At 38.6% G+C, this 26,178-nt stretch overlaps 1 protein-coding gene across 3 annotated transcripts in view; it reads right to left on the bottom strand.

The window, feature by feature from the left end:
- Window positions 1–26,178, bottom strand: part of LOC129778529 (calponin homology domain-containing protein DDB_G0272472) — a 45,319-nt gene that overhangs the window by 11,221 nt on the left and 7,920 nt on the right. The window contains exons 2-10 of one of the 3 annotated variants that reach the window (XM_055785477.1): window positions 14,090–14,294; window positions 13,785–14,028; window positions 13,505–13,725; window positions 11,916–13,444; window positions 11,200–11,665; window positions 10,811–11,144; window positions 5,770–5,929; window positions 5,560–5,711; window positions 4,555–4,828 (exon numbers count right to left, since the gene is read on the bottom strand). In XM_055785477.1, coding sequence (XP_055641452.1) covers window positions 4,555–4,828; window positions 5,560–5,711; window positions 5,770–5,929; window positions 10,811–11,144; window positions 11,200–11,665; window positions 11,916–13,444; window positions 13,505–13,725; window positions 13,785–14,028; window positions 14,090–14,271 — 3,562 coding nt within the window. In that variant the 5' untranslated portion in view covers window positions 14,272–14,294. The remainder of the gene's footprint in view (window positions 1–4,554; window positions 4,829–5,559; window positions 5,712–5,769; window positions 5,930–10,810; window positions 11,145–11,199; window positions 11,666–11,915; window positions 13,445–13,504; window positions 13,726–13,784; window positions 14,029–14,089; window positions 14,295–26,178) is intronic. The other 2 variants (XM_055785480.1, XM_055785479.1) reach the window with 2 other exon arrangements.

Below are 26,178 nucleotides of genomic sequence, written 5' to 3'. Positions count from 1 at the left end.
GCTGGAAACCCTGTCAAAGACGAATGTAAGACTGGTCAACGAAGGGGAAAAATTCTACAAGAAAAGTAATCTACCAATTTTTGAACTGAAATCAATTACTTTGTGTACAATCAATGATATAGTTATTGAGTGATGCTTAGTGATGCAGATTTAATTCAATTCGAATTAAAATTAATTGTTCGTGAATCAATCGCAAACTTTGTTCACTAGTTCGTGAATCGTTTTGATATTTCGCCGCGAGATAATCGATTGAACGTCAAATTTTTCATCAATAAAAATAGATGTGTTCAACGATTTAATTATTAAATAATAATTACTTTCAACTGGTGCAATTAGTAAAATAAAAATCATACAGTATATTGCGCTGTTGATAGTTCGCTTTGATTATTAGTAAATGTAGTCGTTTTGCAGTCGAATCAATGAGCAATCATCAGGTTGGTTGGTTTTTGTTTTTAAGAGGGTTTAAACTTTTCAGTTCATTCGCCTCTAAAAAAGCAATCATCAGCATTACAACTTGTGTTCCATCGTCGCAAATGAAAATGTGACTCAAAATGATGAACAACGTCTTTTGTGGATCCGTTATTTAGCAATAGTTTTAGGGCTGTCCACATACCACGTGGACAGAAAAAAGCATGATTTTAGAATTCCTCTCCCCCACCGTGAACAACCGTGGACATTTTTACTTTTTCAATTAAAACAATTACGGAAATAAATTAATTGCGCCGAAATTCCATTTCAACTTCATTTAAGTTTATTTTATTTCATATTTTACTAGCTGTGCCCTGCTGTACTTGCTTTGCTGTGTCCCATTGGTTTGGTATGGTAGAGAAATGACTAGTAAGTACAAAGTACAAAGCACATGTTTCATATGAGTTCAATTTTGAAACACAGTAGAACCGCGATTATCCGCAGAATAGTCTGGCTAGCTCACCGCGAATAACGAAAAACGCGGATAAGACAATAAAGGACTAAAAAGGGTTTCCAAACACGAAAAAAAGACATTTCAGCATGAAAGCTATGTTTTATCAATACAATAATCATTAAACTATCCATACGAGATCGTATACACCAGTGGTTAGATATTGTGAAACCCATGACCAAAGCAAAAGTGCATGAGCCTATCATTTACTGAGAAGTTCCAGGAAGGCCTATAGATTTTCTATGGAACTCGCTGTCACGAATAATCCGCACCGCGGAACATCCGCTCACGGATAATTGGTGTTCCACTGTACTTGTGAGCAGGGTTGTCAACTATAATTTCACAAATCAGGACGAATGAAAAAAAAAAATCAGGAAGAAATCAGGATAGTTCATATAGGGTTGTCCGGAAAGTTCGTGACGATTTATGAGAAAACGAAAACGTCGTTTTTATAGCCAGATAAATGCACAATCATTTGCCATCTTTCATGTGACTTAAAAATTCAATCCTCTCAGAATGTGTTTTTTACATCGAAAACTGTTCATGGTATTTCCTATGCTGTCCATAGAGTCGAAGTTTTTGCCCTTGAGGGAATCTTGCAAGGACCTGAACCTGAAGAATAATCTGAAGGTGCAATAGTCGGGTAGCTCAGCTGGTGGAATAGCACTTCCTTATCAGACTCCAAGACGTGGTGTGGTAGAGAAGACAAAAAGACGGGTGGGTAATGTCGGGGACATAACCGGAGTGACGTAGGACTATACAAAGGGGACAGCTTTTGTTAAATATATATTTTAAATATATTGTTTTATTTTCTTCTCCTACGTGAATACCTACCTATCTAACTGAAAAATGGATTAGTTTACTGTTTACTCTTTATGAACATGTTGATGGTTCTGAAAAGAACCTTTGGTGTTGTGTTTTTGTTATCACTCGATATTCCTATCTTGTTCGGTTAAACCTTCCTGTTTAGCTATTGCGTTTGCCACTCGCCACAGCTTTCACAGATGGAAAATTTCTTCCCATCCAGCTTTGTGACATGTTGTACAGTAAATTACATTCAATGCGACGTGCCGAAGTGCCACTCAGTGTCGCATTGGAGGCGATTTTAACCTGTAATTGAACATTTGCGATGATAGTGGTACAGTGTCGACTTTCAATGTGGGATCACAATTTGGATCTCTATGTTTACAAAAATGTCCAACTAAATAAGTCGCATTACATGTCCGTCCGATTAGCTAAATGTCGAACTAATAGTAAATTACTGTATTTTCAATCTGGAAACAATTTAAGAATTGGTGGAAATTGAATAATCAGGAAAGTCCCCAACAATCAATAAGCTCAGAATAACTGCCAAATTCACATACTCATCAGATCCTGGCAAACAAATTATGAAAAAATCAATTTGTGTTTTATTATTATTTTGGATAATGTTTTAGAAAGCATTGAACTGTATTTCCTAAACTCTTTTTTGGAAGGTTTAATGGCCCTGAAAAGCGCCTTGTTTTATGGAATGGTTCCAATTTAGAAAACTTAGTACTCGTGGTTTTGAAAAAAAAAACCATTTCGAACGCCCTCGATGCCGCATTGTTCTGGATTTGTCACCAAAGCAGTTTGTATAAAGAACAAACTTTTTTCTTCTGCTACCTGCTGCCGTTTTGCGATTGCGTTTGCGTCTGCCTGTTGTTGTCTTGATGTCCACCGAACCAAAGCGCGAGCAGTTTTGCCAGCCAACTCGATCACTTCGGCAGCCGAAACTCTATAACGGCGGCTAGGTGGACTGGTGCACTGGTAATAACGCGCTCGGCCTAGCTACCCTTGCGGAGCAATTGGCAAATACACCTACGGGAAACTGCAGTCCAACACGGTTCGAGCGGGATTTTGCCTTTCCCTTCACTTTTCCTCCTTTGCCATGTCCAGACATGGCTGCTTGTGTTAAGGCTGATTTAGACGATGCCAGTCAGCGCTCTAGTTGAAGTATCCAGTGAACAGAGAACAGACACTCTGTTCAAGTTACTTGTACCAGTATCGAACAAGTAATTGGCCTCGAACTTGAACAGAGTGTCTGTTCTCTGTTCACTGGATACTTCAACTAGAGCGCTGACTGGCATCGTCTAAATCAGCCTTTAGTTTGTTGATGTGATGTGATGCGAAACGATGTGGTGTATGGTTTGGATGAGAATGATCGTCTGGCTCGCTCGAGAATTACGCACCAATGTTTCGTTCATTTTTTTCTTTTTCCTTTCCAATCGTGCTTCATTCTATTTCGCTGCTGCTCTGGTTGCCCGTTTTGGTCGGTACGATTTGAGGAGCACAAAATGGACCAATCAAAAATGGGCACATAGTGCATTTTGACAATGCTTGATATTTCACATTTATTCAATTATTCATCTCAAGAAAAATGAAATATCATTCGTTATGATAGATGCGTAGATATATTTCCTATCAATTGATGCAAAAACCTTTGCGATCTATTGAGAAATGCTCGAGTTATAAGCGTTCCAAATCTTGCATTTTTTCCTACTTGTTCAGTGCCTAGATTTCCATGTCACCCCCTATATCTTTCGGTTAGACGTAGTCCTACGTCAAAAGACACATTGACTAATTATGGATTTCAGTTCTGGATCGGTTGAAGTTGTCCACTTGGGAGCAGTACTTGCGAGAATATATTGACTGGTTGCTTGGTAGAATCTCATAATCCAGAATTCCTTCCTAATCCCACCAGTCATATGGTATGACTTTCTTCAGGTAAAGATCGGTTTTGTGGTTAGCTAATAATTTCACTTGCCCAAAGTTTTCAGCCGATCAACACTGTTGTAAATGATTAATTTTAATCGCCTGTCACGATTTGCTTCAAAATGGCATTTCCATTGCGTTTTTGAAACGTGTCGCAAACCTAGATGCAATCTGTAAAAAGTTTTTTGGTCAAATTCTGTGAAATCGTAACGATTTACGTAACCAAGTTTCACCGGAGCCATATGAACGGTTGTTTAAGGTATATGTAGAGAATCTGCTTGTTCTTTGTCATGTCCCGAAGATTATTCTTGATCATCGTATTCATTTGAGACAGTTTTCCATACAACTTTATATAGATTATTTAATATTTTTATTTTTAAATGTTTCATAAACCGATTTGATGTATTTAGATGTCATTTGCTGCGAAATATAACGGAACCTGTACCTTTTTTGTTTAGCTCGAAATGATTTTTAGTGGCTATCATTCCTTTCATTGTTTTCGTTCCTAGTCTATTCTTTCAACCTCCTTTTATTAAGATTGAATTGAGAGAAGAGTCGTTCAGTCGATGTTGAGAAATGTGGAAAAATGACGGCAGACAACTTACGATTTATTCATTCCCAACCATGGAATCATGCTCAAATCTCAACTATGAAAGAAAATTTTTGTTTTGTTTTGTTTTTGTCTTAAATTGAAAATTTGATATTGTTCGTGTACACGTGGACATAGTATATACCCCCTCCCCCCTCTTCGTGGACAAGTATGGACATTTTCATACCCCCTACCACCCTAAAGTTATCCACGTGTATGTGGACAGCCCCTAAATACTAGCTTTTGTCTCACGTCATTTGCGGTCCAGAGTAGAAGGGAATATTTCATTGCTTTTGTTCATACACTGACTCACCGCTGTTTTTCTGGCTTAGCTCCTGGAGCTTTTGGGACTCCGTAGATGTAGACTGTCTCTTCAAGCTTTCTATTTCCTTCTCTAAGTTCTCCTTTGTGAGCTCGCCTTTCTTCTTCTCCTGTGACAATTCTCTTTCAAGCTCAGCTATTTTACTCTCTGTTCTTGTTTTTTCCTTAAGTGCTTTCTCTAAAGACTTCTCCGCGGTCGAGTGTTTCTCTTTCTCCGTGTTCAATTGTGCTTCCAATGACGATTTGCTAGATTCGGTGGATCTCATCTGTGAAACAAATATATACAATTGATCAGTTTCTTCACGGGCACTATTTTCAGCGCTTCACACAATGGCTTCTAACGTTGAATTATCGGGAGTCAGCAAAGATTCTGTTGATGTGCCGACAAAAGGAAAGAAAGGTGCCTTACAAAGAAGGACGAAGAGTAGCGCCGCACGACTGACTGGCACCGTGAAATGGTTCAATGTTAAGGAGGGTTTTGGATTCATAAAAAGACATGATAACGGCGAGGAAGTGTTCGTACCCAAAAACTGTATAGTAAGACCCAATCCGAAACATCAATTTAAGTCTGTTGGGGACGGCGAAGTGGTCGAATTTGCACTGATTGCCTCGAAAGTAAGTGGCCCGGGTTGGTCACAAGTTAAAGGAAGCCCGTTTGCAGCGCAACGGAGATTTCCTTCGAGTGTGAGCTCGTCGAGGCGATCCTCCGGGAAAAGGAAGCCTGGTAGCGGAGAACCGGAAAAGTCCGATAAGCCCAATGTTGTGGGAGATGTCGCTAAATCGGAACCCACCAGCGAAGTTGTAACGGATAATCCAAATACTAATGAGATTAGTACCGATACAGCTCCGGCTGATCCATTACCCGACTTATCAGAGCTATCAATAACAACTAAGACTCAATCAAGCGATTCATAGATGCCAACCGCTTACATTGATATCGAAGAGTCAAATAGCTCTCGGAGAAGGCAAGGCTACGATGTTCATAAAATATACTCACTGTAGTGCTAATTTTGTTTATTTTCTCTTCCAGCACTTTGATCTGATCGTTCTGCTTTTTGTTTTCATCTTCCAACTTCTGAACTGTACGTTGGGCATCATTTAATTTTATTGTTTGGAGCTCTGCAGATTTTTTGGACTCCTTCAATTTACCTGTATTCAAATAAAATAAATAAATAATTTGTCAATAAAAATTGCCAATCATAATTACTAATTTCTTCCACTAGATTAGCCACCTTCTTCTTTGATTCGGTCAGTTCAGCGTCTAACTGTTTCTTTTCATCCTCTAGAACGGAAATGCTCATCGCACCCGATCGTCCAACGATTGTTCTTAACTCACCGATTTCATTTTCGCAATCATCTACCATTTTCTGAAAAAAAAAGTTTTTCGCATTAAGTAAATATCTATTTATATAAACAAAAATGGATCGCCAAATGTGTCGCTGAACGCAAAACCCGAAGAAGAAATCCTCCGAATTGAACCGTCTATATTTTGTTGTATACGTCTCTGCCCATATATCAATGTTACGGAGAGAAAAATCGGGTAATTTTTCGGTAGACTCTGAAGGAAAATGGAAAACTTTGGAAAATTGAATTCCCATATCTTTCACAATTACATCATGTTAAGCGTTGTTTGTCCATTTCACGTTTGCGCTAAAAAAATTATCTTTGTTCGAACGTGGAAATTGATTTTCAGGTGAAATAACGCACTCCTATAGAGCACCCCATATCAGCCGGCCGCTGACCCAACCCTCTCCGATTTTCTTGATACTTGGTACTTATGATGGAAACTACCTAAAGTCACAATTTTCATTATCATATAATCGTTTTAAATTTTGACTGATTTTCTAAAAGGGCGTATTCAAAAATATTGATCTTTCATTCAACACATCGTAATGACAAAGCCAGATGTCTGATTAAAATATGATGTTTGACGAAGTTGTTGCAAAACTAAAGAACTATTTTGGAGAAATTACATTTTGAATACACTGTTGAACAATCTTACTCTCAAATTTTATTTAATTTTAAAAATCGAAAATTGAACCTAATTGGAAAACCCTTCCGTTTTAACAGAGTTTGACGTACAGTGGTGTCGTTGTGAACTCAACAAAATGGAGATAAGAATTTTTGAAAGTCATGAAAGTCAATACTTTTTGAAATCGTAACCATTTATGGGGGGTCACCGATCTGGAAAATAGAATTTTTGTTTTTTTCTTCATTTTTGGGAAGCTTATGCCCTCAAAAATGTTGTCCTGAAAGGATTTTTCGACATTTGATTCCGTTGTAAAGTTACAGCCAAAAGTATGAAATCACCTCAAAGGATATAGTATTGCTGTACGAATTTTCAATCGCGTTTTCCTCGAAACCATGTTTTTTCAACTATCGATATATCTGCATGTAAAAATGGATTATTTAAAGCGTATTTAAAGGTATCGATTTGCAGACAGCATCTACGCATCTAGCTGTCAACAGCGTAATAATCATTATTCGTGCACTCAAAAAATGGAAAATACATCTTCAAATATACCTTGAACAATAACCAAAATACCCAGATGTTTTATTTATAACGGGAGACGGACTAACATCTAAGAGCATGAATCAATTGAAGCAGGCTGCATCAAATTTCGGACGGAAGTATTCCTCAGACGTCGATACTTAAGACAATACATGACAACTGGTTTCTTACTCTTCTGATTGCCTTTTCCTCGACCAAGTGCGAGCCACAGGGATGCCGAACCAGCCACCGAAGACTAGTTTTTCACGTCCCTCACATATGTTTTCGTACCATATATTATATGAATAATTCCATTTGGATGATATAAAGAAAAATTGTTGCGTATTTCGCAACATATTGTATTTTTCTGTTATGCTTGATCATGGAAACTAGTGTGAGAGTACATACCATGAGTACATTATGTGAATTTTCCAGCCGGGTGCTATGATTGATGCTAGGATCGTTCGCAAAATCTCAAGCAGAACTGTCAGTGGGATACCCAATTCATATGAAAACAAAGGGAAAATGTCAGTGGGATACCCGATATGTTGGCTCCTGTCAGTTCAATGGGGGTTCTCTAAAGACGTCACCCGGCTGGAATTTTCAAATATTATTACTTCATCTAAAGCTCGCAAGACTAAGATTTGACTAGAAAATAAGCGAATCTTGTGATGATATTTCTAGCCTTCTAAATACGAATAAACTGCTCAAAGTGAACATTGGTATAAATGAATAGTTTATATAACAATCTCAAAACTAGTTAAAAAATTGAAAAAAGTGGTATAGTTTGGGGCGCCATTTTTATAGTTTGCCGGGGGCGTTGTCTACCCTCACTACGCCGCTGCTCAATGCCATTGTTTTTTCACAGCGTTTTTGTACTTTGTAGGTTTTGAAAAATGTTGGTTTTTTCGGGAAATGGATAGCCGGAAAGAAAAAAAATTCTTAAGCATTGACATTTCCCCAATGCCAACGATAAAAATAACAGCAATAGCTTTCGTTTGAAAGAAAAAACTTGCTGACAATAAGTTAAAACTACATGACATAAGAGAAGTCTCACCATAGGTGAATTTTTTTCAAGTTTATACTCAGAGACTTCCATCCACCTGTGCATGTTCGTCCCGGAATAAAAATAATTAATGCATCTTTCTTAAATGGTCACGATTTCACAAAGTATCTAAATTTCATAAGCTTTCACAAATTCATATTATATATCATAAATCATTGATTTTAGTGAGTTTCTTACGGTACCACTGTATGTCAAACTTTGTTAAATTGGAAGTGTTTTCCAATAAAAATATATAAAAGACATGCAAGTTTTAAAATTGAATCCGATTCTTCAACAGTGCATTCCAAATGTTTTTTCTCCTAAATAGTTCATTAATTTTCCGACAACATTAAAATTCAGACAACTGATTTTTCAGCCCTATTCTGTATTCCGACGGATTTCCATTTCGTTCGAATTATAATTTTGCATTTCCACGTTTTGCCCATTTAATGTATGAAGAGAAACAGATCGAACGAAATGCAAAGACAACTCGAATGGAATACAGAATGGAATTTTATAAGTCGTTCGAAATATTTCGAATTGATCGGAATACAGAATACGGGTGTTTGAGTTCCAATTTTTTGAAAGTAAGAATAATGATTTTGAATAAATCCTTTCGAAAAATAAGTCGTTATTTAAATATGTCATATGTCATAAATTTGTGCTCCCGTGGCCGAGTGGTTAGCGTCATAACTAACATGCCGGGTGTTCGGGTTCGATTCCCGTTCTGGTCGGGGGAATTTTTCGTCAAAGAAATTTCCTCCGACTTGCACTGTGATCACGCGTATTCTAGAGCTTGCCACTCAGAATGCATTCAAGCCGTGTTATTTGGCATAGAAATCTCAACTAAGTACTAATAAAAATGACGCAAGTAATACTACGTTGAGACGGCGAAGTTCCTCTAGGAACGTTAGTGCCATTGAAGAAGAAGAATATGTCATAAATTTGCTGATTTTCGGCTGATTTAGCGTGAAATTGCTACATGAAATATTTATATAAATAACATTGAAATATTTATATAAATAAAAATATGGTGGAGAGTAAAACCGGAAAATTTTCGGAAAACTCTGAAGGAAGGTCGGAAAATTCGGAAAATTGAATTCCCACATGTTCGAAAATTACATCATAATAAGCGTTGTTAGTCCATTCGACGTTTGCGCTATCGAAATTGATCTTTGTTCGTAAGTGGAAATGGATTTTCAGGCGAAATAACGCATTACCATATCTTATATCTATCTATCTATATAAATAAAAATGTAAGGCAAAATCTGTTGGTAAGCAGAAAACCCGAAGAAGGGATGGTCAGATTTAAGCCTCCTGTATTTTGTTGTATTCGTCTCTTCCCGTAGATCAATATAGTGGAGAAAAAAAATCGGAAAATTTTCGGAAAATCCTGAAGGAAGGTCGGAAAATTCGGAAAAATGAATTCCCACATGTTCGAAAATTACATCATAATAAGCGTTATTAGTCCATTCGATATTTGCGCTATCGAAATTGATCTTTGTTCGTAAGTGGAAATAGATTTTCAGGCAAAATAAAGCATTTCCATATCTTATATCTATAAATAAAAATGGAAGGCCAAATGTGTTGGTAAGCGCAAACCCCGAGGAAGAAAAGGTTCAATTTGAGTCATCTGTATTACGTTCTTTTCGTTTCCTCTCGTAGATCAATATAGCGGAGAGAAAAATCGGAAAATTCGGAAAATTGAATTTCCATATGTTCTACAATTAGCTAAGCGTTGTTAGTCCATTTGATGTTGGCGCTAACGAAATTGATTTTTGTTCGAAAGTGAAAAGGATTTTCAGACGGAATAATGCATTTCTATATCTTCTATTTATATAAACAAAAATGGTAGGCCAAATGTGTTGGTGTGCCCTAAACCCGAGGAAAGAATGGCCCGGTTTGAGCTGTCTTTATTTAGTAATATTCTCTGTATCAAACATGTATTCCATGCAACGGAGAAACATGTTTTTTCCAAATGCTTGAAGAATCTTGAACGAGAATTGTGTCTGAAAATAATTTTATATTATAAGGATGAATTTTTGTAGAAGTACTAGACAATTTATAGTAAATAGAAATTCTAAAGGGTCAAAGGGTAATCAATCAATGAAGAGTTCAGTGATTGGACTCACTTACGTTCACTTAGTAAGAAAACGTGGATGTTTGAAAGTATTCAAATCAAAAAATCTATTTTGGGCGGGACGAAGTCGTCGGGTCAGCTAGTATATACATGAAAATGGATCGCCAAATGTGTTGCTAAGCGCAAAACCCGATTCGTCCGATTCGAGCCGCCTTTATTTTTATTGTATTCGTATCTGCCCGTAAATTGATGTTATGGTGCGGAAATGTTTTGAAATTTTCTAAAAAACTTTGAAGGAAAGTTCGAAGAAAATAATTTCTATGTGTTTTACAATAACATCGTTGTTAGTCCAATTGAATATGGCGTTTGCGGAAATAAACCTCGTGTTCTGTTGGTTTGAAGCGAAAATGGCAATGGATTGTGGAATAACGCGATTTGAAAATAAAATATTATAATGATGCGTTTAGATACAATCAGAAAATTCATCAATGAAGAGTTCTGCGATTGAACCCACGAACGTTCGCTCAGTAAGAAAACGTGAATGTTCGAATGTATTCATATCGAAAAATAAATTTTGGGCGGAACGACGTTCGCCGAGTCAGCTAGTACACAAAATGAATACATTTGAGTACCTTCAACTGCAGTTTGGTATGCATGTCGTTTGGCGCCTTCGGTGTCCTGGACGGCAGTCCTTTGGAGGATTCCTGTGTGATTCGTTTTAGTTTAGCCTCTAAATCACTCTTCTCCTTCTGTAGATCCTGAATGGTTGCATTCAATTTTTTAGCTTCCGCTTCGTTGATTGTTTTCTTCTGCTGTTGTAGCTGCTTGATCTCAACAGAATACTTTTCATTTTCCTGTTCCAGAGTTTGAGTTTTTTGTCGCAGGACTACTGCTTCATGTTCGATCACTTGCAGCTGTCGCTTCAAATCTTGCGCTTGCTGTTCGGTCAAGGTACTTTCCAATGATCTACAACACAAAAATATTATTTCGCTTAAATAAAATAATACACATGGTCACGAACATCGCCTTAGCCAATGACTTTCCCCCTTTGGTTTTCGTGAGGCTTATCTCGGCCTGTACACGCTCAAAGTCGCGGTCCTTCTCGATTAATTTTTTCCTCAGCTCGCTTATTTCATCCTCCAGGACCTTGATCTTCTTCTCTTCCAGTGGATCTTTTGTGCCTCCACTCTTCGATCCTAGGAACAGTGGGTGCTTCTTCTGCTTGTCCATTTCCTTCGTTTTTGCTGTTAAACTTTCTTGCAGTTCCTTCGCGTGCTCCCGACTTCGTTTGTTCTCAATTTCCAGCTCTTCCATTTTACGTCTCAAAACGGCCATCTCCTGCTCATTCAACTCCAGCTGCAGTCTCAATTCAGCGGGATCATCTTCATCGGATATTCCCTCGTCTTTCTCCATGGGACCTTCTGCGGACAATCGACGATTCGAAGGACTTGGACTAAGCTTTCTACCTGGATTGAAAATACTTTTTGCTGAGAGTATCAACGAAGAATAAATCCGTTACTATTCTACTTGCGCAGAAACTAAACGCGATTTTTTTCAAGTGAAAAACCTGCCATTTCATATGGCGCTAGGAAAATCATGCAACCGCACGTGTTTTTGTACACGTTTCACTGCAGATTTGTTAGACCCATTAGATTGTTAGTGTGCAATAAAATATCTCATTAGTTGATTTTAGTGTTTTTATTGAGGAGAACAATTCTATATTTATAGCGTCAGTACTTCTCGCCTTCGTTGCCATCTTTTTCAGCTGCATCATAAGGGATTCGTTTTCGTCCTCTATCCTTGATGACTTGCGTCGTAAGTTCTCCGCTTCCTCTTCGGCGTACTTCAACTGCTCGCGCATATCTGCCTCGCGCTCCATAGAATCCTGCAGATCTCTAAGTAATTGTACGGGATCTTCCTGAGATCCGCCCCTAGTGAGTGACGCACGTGAGAGCTTGTTATCAGCCGACGTGGACTTCCCAATTTTACCTAGTGATGGGGCTTTCTTCGTCGGGGTAGATGGTGTAGATTCCAGCTGATCTAGTTCGGTCTGCATGCGACGGGCAACTTCGTTTGCAACCTTTAGCTCATCTTCGAGCTGTTTGACTTTCGCTGCAAGATCAGTGCTAACTCCCAGTGCTGCCTTTTCCGCTGCAAGCTGTTCAATTTTCCTGTCGGATTTTTTCAGCTTGAACGATAGTATCCGACAGTTTTTCGTTGTTTGGTCGAGCTCTTTCTTCAACGAAGCGTACTCATCCGCTTGATCCTCTCGGAAGTTGTCGTGCATTTCTTCAATTTCAGATTCCATGTTTCGCAGTTCTCGTTTGATCTCCTCGTTCTCGTCCATTAGTTCTTCACAGAGTGTTTCAGCTTGTTCCAATTTCTGTCTCAGTTGTTCTTCAACATTCTTGACGCCTCGAACTTTAACGTCAGACTCAAGCTCTTTCACTTTCGTTGACAAAAACTTCTTCTCATCCTGGAGGTCTTCAATTAGCTGTTTCTGCTCGTTTACCTTTTGCTGCAACTTGAGAGCCTCGGATGCCGCGGTTTTGTTGGAAACTGTATCCATGGAGGCCAATCTACGTAGCAGTATATCACTTTTTTCTCGTTCTGCACGATCACATCGCGCCTTAACTGTTTCTAGCTCGCGTTTCAAACTCTCGATTTCCTCTTGTAGTTCATGGTTATCACTGTGGTCAACAATGGTTGTTTCGGTTGTCTCGGTGCTGATAGATTGCAAATCTTCATCTAGGCTTGCCTTATTGTTCTTAATTGATATCAAGAACTTAACGTCATCACTACTGTTGTTGTTGTTGTTGTTGTTGTTGTTGTTGTTGTTGTTGTTGTTGTTGTTGTTTATGAACGATTCCGGGATGGGTTTCGAAGTAGACTTAGTGACCGGAAGAGTAACAACCGACGCAACAGAAGATGCAACAGGCTTGGACGAGGCTTCAAAGGGACCAGTATCGATGCGTCGACGCCTTATCACCTTGGTAGTGTCTTTCGTCGCCTCCTTAATGCTGCTAGGTTTTGCATTATCTTTTTCCTTACCAGTTGTCGTCGCGGATGTATTCGAGATGGGTTTTGTGGATGTGATAGTTGTTTTACTCAACGATAACTGAGGTTTACTGGACGGCTCTTCTGTCGGGGTCTCTGGAATGGGTCTGCTACGGCGTTTTCGTTCTACTTTCTCTGGCTCGGTATCCGCTGTTGGTTTCGTAATTATTTTAGCAGTAGTAGGAGTTGTAGTAGTAACCTCATCATCCCTTAAAAAAAAGCAATATTGAAGTAAAAATGGTAGAGCTTGAACCTGTTTTTAAACATACTCTTTCCTATTTACTGAAGGTTCGCGTTCCGTGCTACCTTGTCGTTTCAGAAGATTCATTTTACGAACTCGTTCTGCGAGTGAATCTCCCTTTTCTATGACAACTGCTTGGTCCTCTGCCTTCTCCAGTTCCTTCTTGCCATCGTCGCTTTTGGGTTCCACCTTTAAAATCGGCGGTAGAGGTGGTCTTTTGATTGTAACAGTCGTTTCGGGTTCGTCTAACTAATGGAAGAAAAATAGATTCAATCATAATCGCTAGGCCAACATATATTCCGGCTTACATTTTCGAATGTAGTAGTATGCCTCCGCCGAGGAAGCGTCAAATTAACGGTAAAATCTGCCTTAACATGCTGTAGAATATTGTCTAAGTCGGGCGTAGAAGCCCACGAGGCTGGCCTTTGGGGCAAACCTAGTGGTTTATCACTACCTGATCCGCTGTTACCACTGGAAACGAACAGGTTTTGAGTAGATGTCCAACTTCGCACCGGTTTGTCCAAACTCGTGCTACTACCACCATCGCGACTTCTACCGAAAATAAGCACGTTGTATGAGATAATATTAGCTGTGGCATTTCAGAGTCACTAACCGCGATTGGGACGAGCCCATCAGGACCGGTGTGGAAGCTGTTATTTCCTCTCCATTGCGCTTGTTGCCATGCTCCTTGTAATCGCGGAAGCATCTTTTGCACCGTGTCGGCCAACGAACCTGCGGATGGAAACCTAGGGGACACAGCTGGTCACCCTTTGCACTTGGAAACAGGTGCGACATACTGTATATTTTTTTTATCAAATCTGAAAATATGCAAATAAAAAAGGCAAATCAATTTTCTATGTATAAAATCCGAAGCATAGCAAATTTCTGATGGTCGATTATGATTTTCTGGCAGGTTAGCATGTACACCCGATTAGCGTTTCATGTGAAGCAACTATCAGGCAACATGTAGCTTGCGGCCTATAGGCACGCTACACACAGTCTTTCCATGGAAGCAAAAGTATTCGATAATCCAATAAACAGCATTTTTTGGGAAGAAATATCAATAACTTTGAGTGAAGTTGAGATATTGACAAGTTCTGCATCGCAAAATGTTTGTATTAGTATGTTCTAAAAGCCTTTCGAAGACAGTTTGTAGGTAGAATTTGAAATATAAAAGTTAGAGCAAAAAAACATTCTTTTTAAGATGACCCTAACGCAACTTAGGAAAATTTCAAGAGATGGAAAAAAAAACTTTGTTCTACAAAGATGTCTCGAATAATTGGGATTACAGCATTGTCAAGCTATGTTTACCTCTATCTATAAAGATGAAAAAGTTAGATTTTTTATCACCGAAATTTTTTTTTTTTTTTTATCCCATTTATTTATTTATTAGGCTCATTAGCATTTTAGCTGTAACAGAGCCGGGTTTAATCGTGTACATGTACATATGTTTATGTTTCTATAAATTGTGAATTACACAGTAGTTAGTAGTAGCCATTTGGGCGTTAAGTTTACTGTTCCATTACATTATGGTAAATTACACAGTAGTAGCCATTTAGGCGTAAGGGTATTCTTTCTGTTCTTCCATTGTTCAGCAGACCGGACAGCGGAGACAGTTGATATTGATCATTGTTGGGTTATTTATAGAACAGCAGCCCGATGTTTCTTGCAGAGCAGAGCAGTTGTATGGATGAATCGATCTTTGTTCCACCGTGGATCGATTTCCATCGCTGATGATGGTTGCCTGGACGTAGTTATTCTATAACAACACAAAGATGGTCAATTGAGGGCCCTGAGTTTGAACTCACGATCGATCGCTTGGTAAGCGAACGCGTAACCAAGTGGCTACGAAGACCCCCTCCCCGAAAATTTTGGTCACCCTATTTTTGACAACATAGAAATGAGCGCTCTATCATATGTAACAACTTTGTCGAAGACAGTTTTTGTCTAGAGAATAACCAGTGTGCAATGGAATCGGAAATTCTCTAAGATTTGTTTGATATACTATACGGTACAATGTACTAATGCCTAAACAGTTTAAACTGATGAAAATTGGAAGCATTCTCATATTCCCATACATTTGTTCTACCGATTTGTGTTCATTCCCGAACAGAGCTGTCAATAACGAGCAACTGATACATTCGTTTCTGTCCGTTTTCAACATATTTGGTTTACATAAACCATCCGCGATTTGAAGCCACATAGTAGAGGCGAATGAACTGCAAAGTTTAAAGCCTCGTAAAAACAAAGAAAGAAAGAAAGAAAGAAGCCACACCATTCTTTGTGTAGACACCGACTGGACAACATCGTTGCCGGACGAGCTGGCCGACGAGGGATCGAGTGCCTTTCTCAAGGCAATGAGGGTGGAGGTGTAGTGCAGGAGTAGAGTAAAGTTTTTCCGAGGGCCTTCTCAAGGTTAGAGACGAATGAACTGAAAAGTTTAAAATCTCTATAATCAAAAACCTAACCTAACCTGAAGCCACAGCACTTCTCGTTTAGTGGTCATCGAAGCAACATGGAACGAAAACACAGATGCGAGTGAGCTAGCATAACACAACGAGCGGATATCATTCATGCCTAATGCTGATTTCACACACAGCTCGATACAAGGAGAGGAAGCCTTCTATATCGAGGTGTGCTACGACAGAGAAAAGCAGCATACGAGAATTTTTTGTGCTAGTGCGGATATGGAAGAGTATCCAGAATTTCGGAATATAGATATACACTGCATTTATTTAGATAAACGTATATTTCATGAAAGTAACCTAACCGTTGCATAACCTTACTGTTGCATGTTGTGGAGTTCGATCACATCTCAAGGGTAATATATTAACAAATGGGTTCATAGTTTGTGATCGATATCTGAGTGGGAAGCAGAAAGTCTGATGCGAGTTGAACCAAATAAACGAGAAGTGCTGATAGCTTTCGACTCTACTCGTCTCTTTCGAGTCTACTGAAGTAATAAAAAATAAAATAGCTAAAAAGATATTACAAAAATTTCGATGCATTCTAAAATAATATCCGAAGTAATAAACAAGTGGATTGAATAATGTAATTCCGTAGTTCTACGTCAAAAACTGCGGTCGTGTTTTAGATACATCCCATTATAATTTTTTTTTAAATTTAGTTGGTTTATCATTTCGGTTATTATTTGCGAATACGTAGAAATTTCATAAATAACTCTTTAGTAAGAACTTCCGGGGACCCTGAAAAGGTTTAATGGCTTGCGCAGTTTTGTAGAATCATTTCGAGAAACAATCTTGCCTTATCGAGAACAATACAATAATTGGTTGTCGCAATTTGTTTCTTTATATCAATGCACTGAGTATTTAACGAGATGTATCTTCCGTGTATCGTCATTCAACAAGCATCGAATACGCGTCTAATAGATGCACACAGTTGCAGTGATAAAAATGAAACATCGCGAATATGACCGTTTATGAAAAATCGTTTCTCGAATCTTGGTCAAAACCGTCAACAAAGCTAGGAGCTTGTTGCATCAGAACAGAGCCGATGCGCTCGAGAGCAAATACGAATGGTAACTAAAAGTATCGAAGGTGTGCTATTCACATGTACAGGAAATGAACAAGTCCTAAGTTTCGCGCAACGTGAACAAGCAACACACTCAAAGCCAAACATTGATGGCTAGAAGCGACCTATAATCATTTGCACTCTTCTGTGTTAATTGCCATGCCAGATGCACTTCAAGGGAAATATTCGCTAGCGTTCACAATTCGAGGGGAAACATAAAACACAAAACGAGCAGGATAAACCACCTTTATTGTTTCGGGCACAGAAAGATTCTGAGAAATTTCCTCAGAGGAGATGCAATATTTATACGCTAGCGGCAGCTTACTTCCTATGCTAGGGTGGAGTTTACCTCGCAAATATTCTCTTTTCGCTATCCCCCTTCTTCTTCTTCTTCTTCTTCAATGGCACTAACGTTCCTAGAGGAACTTCGCCGTCTCAACGTAGTATTACTTGCGTCATTTTTATTAGTACTTAGTTGAGATTTCTATGCCAAATAACACGCCTTGAATGCATTCTGAGTGGCAAGCTCTAGAATACGCGTGATCACAGTGCAAGTTGGAGGAAATTTCTTTGACGAAAAATTCCCCCGACCAGAACGGGAATCGAACTCGAACACCCGGCATGTTAGTTATGACGCTAACCACTCGGCCACGGGAGCACAACGCTATCCCCCTTTGTTGTTCTATTAGCGGCTGCATAAGTTGCCCGTTATTGACAACTCTATTTGGGAAAGTACACAAATGGACAGAACAAATGTGTGGGGAAATGGGAATGCATTCAATTTTCATCAATTTAAACCATATACAGGCTATGGGATATTAAACAAATATTAGAAAATTTCCGATTCGATTGGTATGCAAATCGTTAAAATCCGTTCCCATCAAAAATAGTTATTAACGTTAACTTTATTTAATAAAAACGTGACCTGTTTTCTGATTTTGACCCCCTTATGTAGACGTAGTCGTACGTCAAAACGCAATCAAAAATGTACAAATCATTACAATTGACTAAAAATGTCAAATTATCTTGGGTAACGTTTCAACATTAATTACTTTCAAGCTAAATTTTACATAATCAAATATATCAAAACTAGGAAAGCGGGAGAAAGTACAAAGTCAGCAAAAGCGGACAGTTGAAAATAAACAACCACAGCGCCCCATACGATGATTATCTGCCACCCACGCTAGCATATGTATGTTGAAACACGTGCCAGACTCAGGTTTCTTAACACAGGACCATGTTATAATGAAAAATATCAACGGAAAAAACTTATTTCTGGCAACGTGTGTGCATGTGATCCGAATGCGTGTAAACAACCTTCGATTGCATCTTCCACCTAGATGGGATACGCGCTTACCCTGGGTCATGTTATAGTGTTATTGGTCTAGGTTATGTTTGGCTACAGAAAATAATGCATCTGCGCATGGTCGGTGAGAACATGAGTCGTAGTGTTATCAAAGATCTAAGAGAGTGAGAGCGATCGAGAATATATATTCCACAGATATGATAGGGTTTCTACACTGAGAGGAATAATTAGTATATATTACGAATTCTTTAGTAATTAATACCAATTCGTGAGTCATTTTCTACCGTACTAATAATTCGTATATTTTACGCGAGTAAATCTATATATATAAAAATGGAGTGATGTCTGTCTGTCTGTCTGATTCTTATATACTCGGAGACTACTGAACCGATCGACATGAAAATTGGTATGTAGGGGTTTTTGGGGCCGGGGAAGGTTTTCGTGATATTTTGAGACCCCTCCCCCCTCTCTAAGGGGGGGCTGCCATACAAATGAAACACAAATTTCTGCATTACTCGGAAATTAACCAAGCAAACGAAACCAAAGTTGGCATGTGAAAGTTTTAGGGTGCAATAAATGTTTCTATGATGGTTAGACAGTCCTTCCCCCACTCAAAGGGGGGGCTGCCATACAAATGAAACACAAATTTCTGCATTACTCGAGAATTAATCAAGCAAATGAAACCAAATTTGGCATGTGGAGGTTTTAGGATGCAATAAATGTTTCTATGGTGATAAGATACTCCTTCCCCCTCTCTTAGAGGGGGCTGCCATACAAATGAAACACAATTTTTTGCATTACTCGGAAATTAATCAATCAAACGAAACCAAAGTTGGCATGTGAAAGTTTTAGGGTGCAATAAACGTTTCTATGATGGTTAGACAGTCCTTCCCCCACTCAAAGGGGGGGCTGCCATACAAATAAAACACAAATTTCTGCATTACTCGAGAATTAATCAAGTAATTGGGCGGGACGAAGTTTGCCGGGTTAGCTAGTTAGTAAATACAAGTGTCAAAACATGTACCAAAATATCGCCCCAACTTCGATCCTTCTTTCGGGATTTCGTGTATACAATACAATAATGACGATATAGAGGTTATATTTTGTTCATTTATTTCCATCGAATAAAATTCCAACAAAAAAGAGCACTTAAGCACTTTGTATGGGCACAAGTTTGCAAACGGGTATACTTCCACGCTCGGAGCATTTTGCTGCTGGATGATTGGCATGTTGGTAATGGATATCTGCGTTAGTATTTTGTTGCCGGTGCCGTCGAGATAGATTATTCAGCACAACAATTAGTATTTATTCGGTGTGGCCCTTCATTTCCTTTCGGCGAAAATAGCTTCGTGACCGAGAAGAAATATAAATGTATGATTATATTTTATTCAAAACAAACTGCTTACATCCAAATTGCATTTCTTTCATGAGGGAAATGGCGACTGCGAGCTTTGCTCTACACAGTTTCTCAGATATGGCAACACTCTAACTAACGCTATCAAGTAAAATGTACTAATCTCTCGTAAGAATGTATATAACATCTGACATTTGCTTTACGAAATTTTGGTAAAATGTATTAATAATGTGTGCATTCTACCAATGTATCGACTACTAAAGATTTGGTAGCTCCAGTTACGAAAGATTTCTTCTAGTGTATGTTTTCCGTTACGAATTAGACGTCTGTTCCTGCTCAATTTCAAAACAACTATTATGTCTGTCTGTCTGAACTGAATTACCCAGTGTAGGATCTATAGCATGTGCTCCCGTGGCCGAGTGGTTAGCGTCAAACCTAACATGCCGGGGGTTCGGGTTCGATTCCCGTTCTGGTCGGGGAAATTTTTCTTCAAAGAAATTTCCTCTGACTTGCACTGTGGTCACGCGTATTCTAGAGCTTGCCACTCAGAATGCATTCAAGGCGTGTTATTTGGCATAGAAATCTCAACTAAGTACTAATGAAAATGACGCAAGTAATACTAAGTTGAGACGACGGAGTTCCTCTAGGAACGTTAGTGCCATATAAGAAGAAGAAGAAGGATCTATAGCACCTGATACTGCCATAGGACCGTTAATCCGTCCGTTCCGTTCAGATCATTATTGATCCGGGAGACAAAAAAATAGTCGAAAACTAGCTAGAGTTATAGAACTGCCATGTTGAACTTGACCAGAACTTTGCTGGTGACGAGTAACGTTTGGGGGGTGAGTTGTCATGGTATAACCTCAAACATCTTTGATTTTTCATCGAACTTGATGAAGTCGATCCTTCGAAGGGCAAACAATTCAATAAAGTATTGAAAGTAAACGCTCGTTTACCCGAGTGTCATCAGTTCTGCTTGTTGAAGACTGATCACTAGAACGTCTCGAAGGCAACCATCATTGATGAGATTCACACTATCGGTGGCTGCTCAAGAAAAAATTGATTTAAACTTTGTGGAGGTCCCCTTTATGTGTTATTCCGACACTGTTCAATCCTTCAGAAAAGCGAGAGCGACAATTGTGATATTTTCATAAAAAAAAACTATATAATTGGCATTCATTTGATATGTTGTCTTCTGAATCGGCTTAGTTAGTTTTTTTAAAGTCATTTATGGAAAAAAAAGATTTTTCGGACCACTATAAAATCAAAATGGTACGGGTCTAATATTTTGCGATAAAGGACAAAACTACCACTTTTCACGGAAATCGTCGGCTGGGCATGGGAAGGCTGTTTATATAAACAGGTTGGATTATATATAGACTCGATTATATACAGTTTGGAAAAAATATATCAAACTGCAATTAAATTGATAGAAACAATCTAGTTTAATATATTTTTTCAGTATAAAATTAATAATAACACATTAAAAATTATTAACTTTTAAGTTTTTCACTTCCAAAATGTTTTTTAAAACCACTAATTTAGATGTTCCACTACTATATCCTGTACTAAATTTTAAATCCTCATTTTTCAAATGAAAGCAACAGAATCGTCTTTAGTACCGTACATTTCAATGTAGAGCCAGTTTGAGGCAACAGAGTCCAAAACGAAAAAAAAAGTTCTTTAACTATGTCATTGTTCAAATTCGAACATATGCGTAGAAGGATTTTTTTCATCAAATATAATCGTCTATCACCTCCTGAGAGAATCTGGATAAAATTATTTTATTATTTTTTTAAATTTTTTTCATATGAGAAAGGTGTTTTCTGACTTTAAGGGGATGAATCAAAAATATTTTTTTTTTCATTCAAAAAACGAAAAATACAAAAAAAAAGCGAATAAAAAAAATTTTTTTTTTTTACTCGATTATATACAGGATTCTATTATATACAGTGAAATGGAATCAGAAACTGTATATAATCGAGTCCGCGCTGTATTAGGTTGGGAAAAAAATTATCCATTATTTTCTCATTGGATGGCTTTAGTGATCAATATCTCACGTAATATGTATCATACAATTTCAAGTTTGGGCTCGTTATGAAGGTGGCATTTCACACTAAAAATATTTCCTTTGTTGTTTTTTGTTTGTTTCATTCAGTTGTGAGTTACAGGTTGTTCACAATGGAGGTCAACAAAGAGAAAATTCGGTATATTTTACACTTTTTATTTTACAAACGCGAAAATGCAAACCAGGTCGCTGAAATTGTGATTTATATTTATGGTGCCCATACTGCAACAGTAAAATACGTGCAATTTATTTTGTTTTCAAAATATTTTTAATTTTTTTAAAATTTTATTTATAATTTTAAATAAAATCAGTGCAATACACAAAATTATGATGTATACTGTCAACAAATGGACCGTTTGAAGCTAGCGATTGTCCAGAAACGTTCAGAATTGGCCAACAGAAGAGGTGTAGTGTTCCATCAGGACAACGCAAGACCACACAATTTCGAGAGCTTGATTGGGATGTTTTTATGCATCCATCATATAGTTCGGACCTGGCACCAAACGACTATCACCTTTTTCTCGCATTGGAAAATTTACAGAGTGATAAGAAATTGGGATCAAGAGAAGAATGTAAAAATCTATTGCTATGTTTTTTCGCTAATAAGGACCAAGACCTCTATGATAGAGACATTATGAAGTTACCTTTAGAATGGTAACAAAATTTTCAACAAAACTGTGTATATTTGACCCAAATCTGACAATCCGAAACATATTAAAAATAATTTTGGATTTCACCCAAAAATAATGGATTACTTTTCCCCAACCTAATGTATTAGGGTGAATGGGAAAAATCAACCCTAAAATTTCAAAAAGTTACCCAATACGAAATGTTCACCACCTCGAAAAACACCCTATGCAAAATTTCAGGTCAATCGGACTTAAGGGAGAGGCGCAAAGCGATCAAAGTTTAGGCAATTGCAATACAGTATTTCCTTGTTGCTTCGCTGGAGGATGGCTTCCTGATGCTCCTTCGCCGGGATCTGCATCGTTGATTGCCGATGCTGTCATTGTACGAGCAGAAGCTCCGTCATCTTCAGCGTTAGCTAAGATCGCAAAACGGTTGCTAACACGATCTGACTGAACAACGCTGTCTACGAATGGACTCTCTTTTGATCGGGGCTATTTGATGAGTCATTGGGATTGAGACTTTTCTTCTTTCTCTTCACCCCCCCCCATGCTATCAATCGCGTACTTAACTGCTCACTTTCCGACCGCTTATCGATCTATCCGCTGAGAGTGCGTCCGAACTGCACGAGAGTCAAATACTGATGAAATGAAATTTCTAGAAGCTATCGCTATTTATAATGATTTAAACAGTTTACTTTCTAAGTAGTTTTGAGTTATTGAAACAAGTTTTAACGGCCAATTAGTGGAAAACATCTCTCGTAGATCTTTTATCTTTCATATAATGTTATTAGGTGTACCGGTAAGTTTCTTCGGTTTTACAACAGATGGCGTAACTTGATTATTATTCCAGTGAATCATATTTCCAGACATTCGTTGGGAAGCTACTGTCATTGCGCGTCTCTTTCAGTATATGTCAAAAAGTTGAAGTGTAAGCAACATAGTTGTTTGACACTTCGAATATGTCGAATTTCGTACCAACGAGAGTGTTTTTGCTTTTTTTACTTCTATATGAAGAAAAAATTATAGGAGGTTGTGTTCAAGACACGACCGCATTGTGAACGTAGAACTACGCTGTGGTTTAATTCAAGTCGCTTGTTGTTCATTGGTTCGACAACTCGCAAGCAGATCGGACAAGTTATTAATCGATCCAACAAAGGTGTTTTTTCACATCGAATAATAGTGTGCTTTTAAGTGCCACTCATTTTTCCGAATTGATCTTCCACCTATTGGTGGGATCGAAGCTGTTGCTTGTCATGCAAACATCAGAGGCAAAGACCTCTGTATTGTCAGCTTGTATTGGCCTCCGAGAGCTGCGGTTAGCCGCAAGCAACTTGCTGACATGTGCTCACTCTTTCCTGAGCCACGGTTGATCTTGGGAGACTTCAATTCTCACGGAACCGCCTGGGGGGAACAGTACGATGACAACCGTTCATCGTTGATATATGACCTTTGTAACAGCTTCAATATGACCATTTTGAATACTGGGGAAACAACACGTGTACCTAAACCACCTGCTAAGCCAAGTGCTCTTGACCTCTCGCTTTGCTCGAACTCACTATCGTTAGATTGCAAGTGGAATGTAATACAGGATCCCAACGGTAGTGATCACTTGCCAATCAAAATTTCCATCACCACTGGGTCGAATTCTTCTGAATCTATAAATATGGCATATGACCTCACAAGACACATTGACTGGAAAAAATATGCGGACGCGATTGCTCTAGCCATCAATTCCAGAGATGGTTTACCTCCATTGGAGGAGTATAACTTCCTTTTTCGTTTGATCTATGACAGCGCAGTTCGCGCTCAAACGAAACCCATCCCAGGTTCCACCATTTGCCGAAGGCCTCCCAATCTATGGTGGGATAGCCAATGTTCCAAGCTTTATATAGAAAAATCGAATGCATTCAAAGCTTTTCGGAAACGTGGAACTCCTGAAAATTTTCAAACGTATTTAGCCCTTGAGAATCAGTTCAAAAATTTGATCAAAGGGAAAAAACGTGCTTATTGGCGAAATTTCGTGGGGGGTTTGTCACGAGAAACGTCAATGAAAAAATTATGGAAAGTGGCTCGAAACATGAGAAATCGCTCTTCAACGAATGAAAGCGAAGAATATTCACATCGATGGATTTTTAATTTTGCACGGAAGGTTTGTCCCGATTCCGCTCCCGTGCAGAAAATTGTTCGAGATATACCACAAGATAGGTGCGATCTTGATTCCGAGTTTTCGATGGTAGAATTCTCTCTTGCTCTTCTTTCATGTAACAATTCTGCTCCGGGATCGGATAGAATTAAGTTCAACTTGCTGAAAAACCTCCCTGATGTGGCGAAACATCGCTTGTTGAATTTATTCAATCGGTTTCTGGAACATAATATTGTTCCAGATGATTGGAGACAAGTTATAGCTATTCAAAAACCCGGAAAACCCGCGTCCGACTTCAATTCGTACCGCCCAATAGCAATGCTGTCTTGTATACGGAAATTGTTGGAGAAAATGATCTTGTTTCGCCTTGATCGATGGGTTGAAACGAATGGCCTACTCTCAGATACACAATATGGGTTCCGCAGGGGCAAGGAGACGAATGATTGTCTTGCGTTGCTTTCTTCAGAAATTCAAATGGCTTACGCCGAAAAAAAACAAATGGCTTCAGTATTCTTGGACATAAAGGGGGCCTTTGATTCTGTTTCAATAGAGGTTTTGTCAGACAAATTACACTCTCGGGGACTGCCGCCTCTATTGAATAATATGTTATATAACTTGCTTTGTGAGAAACATTTGAACTTTTCTCATGGAGATTCGGCAGTAAGTCGGGTCTCTTACATGGGCCTCCCCCAGGGCTCATGTTTAAGCCCCCTTTTGTACAACTTCTACGTAAGCGACATTGACAATTGCTTTACACAAAATTGCAGCCTAAGACAACTTGCAGATGATGGAGTGGTGTCTGTCGTAGGATCAAACGAATCCGACCTGCAAGAACCCTTACAAGATACATTGAACAATTTTTCAACCTGGGCCATTGGGCTAGGGATCGAATTCTCCACGGAGAAAACAGAGATGGTGGTTTTTTCTAGGAAGCATAGACCAGCAAAACGAAAGTTTCAACTTTTGGGTAAACCGATCACTCATGCTATGTCATTCAAGTATCTTGGGGTCTGGTTCGACTCCAAATGTACTTGGGGGCCCATATTAGGTATCTGAGTAAAAAATGCCAACAAAGAATAAACTTTCTCCGTACAATTACCGGCACATGGTGGGGAGCCCACCCCGAAGATCTTATAATGTTGTATCGAACAACTATTCTCTCAGTGATGGAGTATGGCAGTTTCTGTTTTCAATCAGCTGCCAAAACACACCTCATTAAACTCGAGCGAATTCAGTATCTTTGTCTCCGTATTGCGTTGGGATGTATGCCCTCAACGCATACCATGAGTCTCGAGGTTTTGGCAGGCGTACTCCCACTAAAAGATCGCTTCAATTTATTATCTCTTCGGTTCCTCATCCGGTGTAAGGTTATGAACCCATTGGTGATCGGAAATTTTGAGCAACTGATCGAGCTAAATTTTCACTCTGGATTCATGAGTTCATATCATGAATTCATCTCCATGCAGGTTGTTCCTTCTTCGTATATTCCCAACCGTGTTTGTTTTCCTGACTACATCAATTCCTCTGTACATTTTGATCTGTTCATGAAGGAGAAAATCCATGGAATTCCAGATTATCTTCTATCGGGGATCGTTCCTACGATCTTTAATGCAAAGTATGGGCGTATCAATTGCGATAATATGTACTTTACTGATGGGTCCTCTATGAATG

This window comes from Toxorhynchites rutilus, chromosome 3 (assembly GCF_029784135.1).
Source record: "Toxorhynchites rutilus septentrionalis strain SRP chromosome 3, ASM2978413v1, whole genome shotgun sequence".
NCBI classification, from domain to species: Eukaryota; Metazoa; Arthropoda; class Insecta; order Diptera; family Culicidae; genus Toxorhynchites; species Toxorhynchites rutilus.
This window is presented reverse-complemented; position numbering and strand designations above follow the sequence as displayed.